Source organism: Gasterosteus aculeatus, chromosome 9, assembly GCF_964276395.1.
Source record: "Gasterosteus aculeatus chromosome 9, fGasAcu3.hap1.1, whole genome shotgun sequence".
Taxonomy (NCBI): domain Eukaryota; kingdom Metazoa; phylum Chordata; class Actinopteri; order Perciformes; family Gasterosteidae; genus Gasterosteus; species Gasterosteus aculeatus.
The window spans coordinates 11,247,989-11,256,378 of NC_135696.1; the positions used below are offsets into that span (position 1 = coordinate 11,247,989).

Sequence of the window (8,390 nt, forward strand, 5' to 3'; positions counted from 1 at the left end):
GTTTTCTACTGAGCTTTACTACACTACGCATTCCAACAGTAAGCTCAAAGTCATCGCAATCATCCGAACTGAAGACTCAAGAAAATCGACTCGATGTGAAGGTGAAGGTTCGCCGTCTGCAAAGGATCATGCAAGTTCATCCTGCTCATCAATGCTGCAGTGGTCAATAAAGGGGTCGTGATCGTCAACACAGAGGCTCTGAAACCGCATCAGATGGTTCGTGATGGTCATAAACTCGACAAGGCGGCAGCGAGCCTCACTGTGGGACTCTCCAGGGACAAGCCCAGAGAGGGAGACGTCTTCAGGGCTGCGCTTCACGCGGTTTCATGTGATTGGAGGAGGAAGCGAACAAGAAGCTAATGCGTCATCTTGCGCACGCCAACAGGTTGGGCCTAGCTAGTGTATTAAGAAAGAAGGGAGGTAAAGAGTTGGTGAAGAAGGTCAACATCACTTCAGGTGTGACGGAGTTCGATCCAATTTCGTCCCAGAGACGCAATCAAGGTCAATTTGGGTAAGAAATAGTACAGGAAGGTGTTTTTGGTCAATAAAAACGAGTTTATTTTTATTTATTATTATTTACTTTATTGTTAATCTACAATGCATTTTTAAAAGATCTGACCTGTTAAAGACTGTACAATTAAAACATGAAATATGTGCATATGGTTGCATAAGATAAAACATGTACCTTGAGACAGATTGTTGATACATTTTCACCCGAATAGGAAAACAGAACATAATGTTTATAGATATGTAGCGGAAATCAGAAATCCACCGTTATCGTTATCGAATATATATTGAAAAGCTATTTGGGACTAGAAATCACAGCATCTGATATCATTTAATTAGCTAGCACTAGCTGAAATTCATGGTAAAAGTCATTTCTAATGATTAAGTCTATACAATTATAGGTCTCTTTTGCTATCAACACTACAATAATATCCCACAATTACAGTCCTAACGGTTAAATTCAAGTTTGAAGTTATTAAAAATGTTCACCAAACTCCAAATGTAAGTCAGGTAATATAGTAAACTGCATATGTAAAGGTTAATTCCCCAAATAACACAAAAATACATTTTTGGAAGTTAAACTATTGCTGGTTTGGGATTTTAATTTCAAATATATTCAAGTTTAATTACACCTCTAAAGAGAAGCTTTGGTTAAACAATCCCCTTGCAGACACTTCAGTCTTTAATCTCTCATTACATTAATGCATTCACACAACAGCAGCACATTAAAGGGATTTTCTTATACTTGAGAAATGGTGGAAGTAAAAGAAAAAACTACAAACACCAATAAGTCTTGGAACATCAAGAAGACGTTGTGTTTAGTGCAGCTGAGTGAGTTTGGTGAAAAGTCAGCGAGACATCATCCGCACAAACTCTGTGGAAAGAAAAGATGTGATGTCAATACTTTTACTTCCTTCCATAACGGTAAGCTTGATTAAACTGCCACTCTGTTACCTTTTTGTTTTTCTCCTCAATTTGCTCACAAAACGCATCACCCACTCACCTTCAAAGTCCACCTCTCCGTCCCCGTTGAGGTCAACGTCTCGCAGGACCTCGTCCATCTCGCGGTGGTTCAGCTGCTGCCCCATTAGCTTCTTCATGGCTTCCCTCAGCTCTCCAAGGCTGATTTGACCATCGCCATCAGAGTCAAACTGGGGAACAAAGTCATTTGAGAAAGATTCCTTGAAAGCACATGAAAAGGTTAGGTGGTGTCTTATTTGGCTGTTAGTTGATAAATTACGCTGCATACCTCTTTGAAGGCATCCCTCAGCTCCTTGACTCCAATCATGTCTGCAGTCTCAGCGAGCATCTTAGGACCCATCAGATCAACAAAGTCCTCAAAATCCACTCTGCCGCCACCTGAATGAGAAGTAAACACAGAAAGCAGCGTTAGATGATTGTTATGTTTCTTTACCAAGCCAGCAAATGAATGACCGGATCGGTAGGTCAGCGATTGCAGCTCACTTACAGATCTGCTGGCTGAGTTCTATCAATTCCATTTCTGTCGGCATGTATCCCATAGTCCTCATGCACTCGCCCAGGTCCTTGCAGCTGATGAAGCCGTCCTTGTCTTTGTCAAACTCCCTGAAGGCCTCACGCAGCTCTGCAGGAACCATTTGTGAAAAACAGTAAATAAATGTAAGAAAGACAGAGGTATTGCAGTTACAATGGGGTTGTTATTTTTGCTCAATGGCATTCAAAGACCTTTATAACAGCTGCCTTGTTTGAAAGTCGCACCCTGGTATGTTTTATTGCGTGTTAAGTCTAGTAATACAGTGCCAGTCAAAGGTTTTCTCATTGAATTAAATAAGAAAAAGTGTCCAAACTTTTGACTGGCATTGTGTATTACTGATTATACTGACAGTCCACATATTAGATTATCTATCAGATGTTCGGTTTAAAGCCGCATGTAACAGTGCTTTAAATTCTGAACGACATTCATTTGAACTATTTTCATTCTTGTTTTTACGTAAACAAATTTCAATGATTCATTCCACTCAGAACACATATTACGTTCTTTTGAATGCAAAGTCCCACCATGAGGAATATGAGGCACTCCAGACTTAAACAGTGCTTCTATCGTCCTTATTCTCTTTGAATACTAATCCTATAAAAACATCTTCTTGTTTGCATACTGACATTCAATTGTTTCAAAATCGGACATTAAGAGTCAAACTAAATTTTTTTAAGTCCAACAGAAAGTCTGAGGTTTGGAAGGAAGAAAGTCATTCAGAAAAAAAAGTCAAGGGAATGATTATGATGATGATGATGGAGTGAGAAAAGTAGTAAAGATTTTGGATTGAGGTTTATAACATCTCTGTACCCTCCATCTCCTCTGGTCGTAGATCTCTGTCCTGCAGTGGTGCGCATAGAAGACAGGAGAGAAATGCAGAGTCAGGTAAACACATACACCTTCAATCTCGTAATAATAATTATAGCGTGCCAGCTCGTTGTGTTTTCTTTGCTCGTGTGAAGCACTTCTGTTCCCTGTTCAAATGCCTGAGCAGAGATACCACCGCTGGATTATTTGCGTTTTTATCTTAGTGACCCAAGTAACCTTTTTAGTCGATCTGCTACACAAGCTTGTGTCCAATCTCTGGTGGAGAAGCTTAGAGGTCTGCTTTTCATATGTTTTCTGCATGATTCAACAGAAATGAGGCCTGCACAACTGTCCGCACAAATACGTGCAACAAAGCTGATCAGATGGCACTTGCAAAATGGTTCTCAGATAAATGAATGTGTTAATTGTAATTAGCCTGTTGTGGCAAGGACAAAAGGTAATTCCAGGATACGTTCAGCAGCAGGAATAATACAGGCCCGGATTAGAGGATGCAGAGAGAACAGTGGCAGAGAGATTACAGCTGTAAATTGTATTACAAATCACAGAGGCTTAATGGTTTTTCAATTCCCTATTCACGATTTTTTTCATCTGCATCTGCACTGCTATTCATCAGGGACTTGATTAACCAACATTTACACATCGGTAGAGATTGAACATTCTGCAAATACACCACATACCAATTATTATATTTTGCTAAGATGACTGGTAAACAATGTTTTCCTTGTTGTTCACATGTTTTGTAGTTTTCGGCTTTAGTCCCAAGCCACTAATACCACTCAGTGCTTAAGAAAATGACCCAAATGTTAAGGTTTGTGAAATAAAACCTTTTGGCACTACACAGCTGGGTTTCTGGATTGATGCAAGCAACGTCTAAAAATGATCATCAACAACAAGATATTTAATGACATTTTTTGCCAATGTCTGCACATCTAAATACTTTACTTTAAATGAAGCTTTGTGAAGCTGTACAAAATGCACATTTTTGAATAAATTCAGCATGCTATTATTCCTGACAATAACAGTATTTACCTGCTCACCTTATTAACTGTTATACTGTAGGTGTCGGTTATAGACACATAATCATAAACCACAGCTGAATTTCATTAGCTTTTGTGGGTATTTGATCATAAATGAAAGTATATTGGACACATATTCACTCCCCTTTTAGCTCTGTTCTTGGTGTCTACTAACATCTGACCCATTTACTGTTAAAGGCTCCGCAAATGAGTCAGACGAGGAGCGCAAAAACAACCATTAGTTAAAAGTCGCTGTAATACTCGATAGAGCTGCAATAGAGCTAACATGGAGCTGAGGGGAGATCCGCAGTCAGGTGGTAATTCCCTGTGCGTGTGGGATGAGCAATCCCTTCCACGCGATATCATTGGGTCTGTTCAAGACGTCACAGGACTGTTTAAACTTTTCCATTCACCAAAGCCATACAGAAGTCAACTGAAAAATACAGTAGAATAATTTGGTCATGATTGATATAAATTCATCATGACGTAATAATAATAATAATAAGTAACAAGTCAGTATTGTTAGTTATTTTTTTCTAGACACCTGAGCTCAAGGTCATCCAATACTTCACAGGTCGGGTGCTTAAAAATCAGAGAAGCACCAGTGATCATAGACTTCCACCATAGACCTCCATCCTAATGGCTCTTTTAGAAAAACAGTTAGAAAAACTGCAGCTTTCCATCATTATAATGCAAGATTATTTACGTTCTTCCACTCCCCAAGAAACACTATATTACGCAACAAAGATCAACTAGCACAGTCGTGCAACCACTTAAACGCTACAGATGTTCTGGTGTGTTGCATAGGATTTCATGAGGATTGACACTCACAGGTGGGAATTATCATTGGTGGAGAGTATGGAAAGGATGTGATGATACCGCGGTGGACTGATGGATGGCCACAACTTCACCACTGAAACGGATGGATAGAAATATTCATGACAGAATTTGGCTTCGGTTATTCTGTACTGTGTCTGTAGGCATGTGTGTGTGTGTGTGTGTGAATGTCATACATACAAGCTGGCTCTGTGCAAAGCCTCGTCTGAGGAAGATGCAAGCAGGCCCCACTAAGTTGTGCAGCATGTTGCAGTTCTTAACCAGAGCGCACAGCGGCTCATCAAAGTCCTGCTCGCTGCCTCCCTCCTCCTCATCATCCGTGTCCACATCACCTGCGCCACCGAGGGCCCCCAGCATGGCGGCAGCTAATGGGGTGCCACTTTGTTCTATAGGCAACTCCCCCTTCGAGGAGAGGAATGAACTAAATTAGGACCATTCATATTCCATTGCAACAAAACTGGCTAGTTCAAACCTACAAGTTTGCATATCAGCCACAGGTCAAAAACTATTTTTTATAATATTTTAAAATATAGATTAATTGGAAACAGAATCTCTCATGTTGCTTTTGTGTTATTTACAGATCAATGTCTCTTGGACATGGTCACATGTATAAGCATTATCTTATACATCTTTCAGTTCAAACTCTTCGGTTTCTCTCACCTTAAAGGAATTAAATGGCACCTTACCTTCATCCTTTTACTGTTCTTTTTTGAAGCTTTGTTTATGTTTCCCATCTCCCTGCCCGCTTCTTCCCGTCGTCCCTCTTCCTGTCCCAAAACTTCTTCCCTGTTTCTCCTCCTTTTTTTTCTCTCTCTCTCTCTTTGATCAATTCTCAAATAAAAGTCCAAAATCCATAATCAATCCAGGGCATTCCATGTGGCGACGTCTTTCACACCCGGCGTGGAGAAGGCGAGTGTTTTCCGCTCGCACAACTACTCCTACAAGCGAAGAGGGACAATCCAGGATCCTACTGTGAGAGCGAGAGGCGCGGCAGGTACATGACTTTGCATCCAATCCCAGGCTCAACTCTGTTGGTGAGTGCTGTCATGGTGAGCTCTAAGAGGTGTAGTGTGATATTATGGAATAGCAGCAGGGTGCTGGAGGACGGAAGGGTGGGGTGGGAGAGCTGGGTCATATCTGGGCTGAAACAACCTCCTGCTGCCAGATTTTAGCTCTGATTGCATGAATCGACCACTTTCTCCCTCCCTTTCTATCTCTCTCACACACAAACACACTTTTATCCATCTATCTATCCATCAGCCTCGCTCACCAAGGGTGATCTCTTGAATTTGGCCCAACTTAATCTAATCCATGCCACCCAACTTCCTCTCTCTGTCCACCAAACATCGTGCTTGTGGCCTCAAAATGACTAGTTTGGAAGAGAGAGAGAGAGAGAGAGAGAGAGAGAGAGAGAGAGATAAAGGGGGGAGGGGATGATAGAATTATGGATGGAGAGTTGGCTGCCCATTTAATCTCTGGCATTTTAGATTAGAGTGAAAGAGTTATGTTTGACAGGCGATGGGAGTTCATGCTCGAAGTGTGTGTGTGTGTGGGGGGGGGGGCGAGGAATATTTATATTACTTTGGAGTACGAAACAAATCAATGTACCACATCAGCGCAGCAACATGGAACACGTCGTGAGATTGGCCTCACACAATGCCTATGACAAGTATTCACTTTTTTACTTTTGTTGCTTTTATACTCAAAATCTTGGACAATATAACAAAACGTCATTCGTCCCATCACGTCCCATCCCGCTGCCAGCAGACTGCTTCTAAGGGAGCAAAATGGACATTCTGTCAGCATCTGAAGAAAGTGCTGAAAACACCAAGTTTGTTTATCCCAGACCGGACCACCTGTTTGGAGGATCAGCAAACTGAGTCGCTGTAGCCTCCGACCAGAGGGTTTGTCAGCAGAGATGTCTGTTAGCGACAATGAAAATTGTCAATATTGGCTAGCTTTTCCCATTACGGCCATCATTACAAACTTTAGTAAACATCACTGAGTTATAATATCTACTTTAGGGATGTAAAAATAACAAATAAAAGATAAACTCAGGTATCTTTTGGTAAAGAATTAGATTGAAAACAAATCCTATACTATGTCAACCACCCAATTCATCTTAGGTAAAATATGACATCCTATCAGACAAGACTTTATTAAAATTTGTTCTACATTCAGCATCCCTTCCCGTAACCTTTACTTCCATAAAAGATCAGTTAGCATTGAATTCCCAAATTGAAGAAGTAAAACTGAACCCTTTGTTAAATATTTCTAATCTTAAACTTCGAATGCAGGCATGTTTTTTTTATTGTAATCAGTGCACCTCGCTTTGATACTCGTGAGCTCGCGATGTGTTACTTCGTACCTCCCTCTATTACACATTTGTATGCTGGTCACGTGGTGCTGGATGTGTGCCAGAGATTAGTAGCAGTAAGTGTAAAGCCAGTGCTGAGCTGGCAGCCGTAATCCTCTGGTCAATTTTGGGGAACTAACACATTTTTGGTGTCTCTCTATTTGTTCATGCCTTTCTATGTCACTGTTCCTGTTATGGTGATATTCAATTCTTTATGATTCCCTACATATTACAACTTCTCCATTTCGTTCAAAATTGTTGTCTCCTTTTTGGTGCAGATTTCTTGTCAGTTTTTGTTTTCTTCTGGTTTCAATGACAACTGGGCAGTAATCAATACTTATCTATAGTATCTTGCTTTTGTATCACCAGCAGAGTGCAGCAAAGCACAGGTTGCTCTTACAGCAAATATGAATTTGTGCTCAACTGTAAGACCTATCCACCCCCGCTAGATGTCAGCCTCCTGCTTAGGCATTTAAAAAGGCGATCCATTATAGGACATTTTGTGCATTTCCTGTGTTTGGATAGGTCACTGTGAAGAAATGCAGCCCACAGGAGGGTAAGGGGCAGTAATGAGATGTTGAATGGTCAAACCTCGTTTCATGGACGGATGGCACTATGGCTGAATCTCTGTCCCCTTCACAGACGCCATTCTCCAGCTAAGCCTGCAGTGTGACCTTTCAATGGTCTTGGAGGACTTCAAATAAAAAAAATACACTGAAAAATTGATTAAGTAGAGAGCATAAAGATTGATGAGATGATTTATAACAAAGGCTTCAGATCCACAGTGTTGTGGTTATATAATCGCATGTGCTTAGCCTACTGATCCAGCTGGACATCCACCAGATTAGCAAATGGAAGCCTCAGTCCTGTCATGTTTTTTTTCATTACTGCATTGTTTCCCACCCTATATTTTACGAGAATGCCTGGAAAGCTGTAGATTCATTTAATTGAAGTCTCCTTTCACAAATAGAAAAGGGAAAACAAACAGTAGCCACATGCATCTAAGTTGGAGAAACAAAATGAAAAAGCAACAATCAAACTTAATCAACAGCCCAACGTGAAAACAAAGCTTTTCAGCTATGAAACCAAAAACACAGCAGCTGGGTGAGAATTATGCTCTATCCCCCGACAACAGTTAGTATACCAGATGCCTGAAAGGCAAAGATAAACTTCATGATGCAACCACACCAACGTCAGGATTTTGCATTTGATAGATGCATGTTGACAGAAAATGCATTGATCAGTTCAAATAAGGGCATTCCGGGTGAGCTATGAATGAAAATATATTCTCTTCAAACAACCAAATTCAAGATGAATGTGGTCAACTGCATCA

At 40.7% G+C, this 8,390-nt stretch overlaps 2 protein-coding genes across 2 annotated transcripts in view; one reads left to right on the forward strand and one right to left on the reverse strand.

The window, feature by feature from the left end:
• Window positions 1-555: 555 nt before the first annotated feature.
• On the reverse strand, window positions 556-8,355 carry LOC144383382 (calcium-binding protein 2-like). The gene is made up of 7 exons (XM_078080566.1): window positions 5,388-8,355; window positions 4,882-5,103; window positions 2,831-2,861; window positions 1,976-2,110; window positions 1,757-1,866; window positions 1,511-1,658; window positions 556-1,381 (listed from the first exon to the last, which is right to left on the reverse strand). Exons 1-7 carry the CDS (start codon window positions 5,433-5,435, stop codon window positions 1,356-1,358), a joined length of 720 nt encoding a protein of 239 aa, XP_077936692.1. The 5' UTR covers window positions 5,436-8,355; the 3' UTR covers window positions 556-1,355.
• The window catches only part of LOC144383154 (catenin delta-1-like), a 5,896-nt gene continuing 5,642 nt past the window's right edge, over window positions 8,137-8,390 (forward strand). Inside the window, exon 1 of the mRNA XM_078080000.1 lies at window positions 8,137-8,161. Coding sequence (XP_077936126.1) covers window positions 8,137-8,161 — 25 coding nt within the window. The remainder of the gene's footprint in view (window positions 8,162-8,390) is intronic.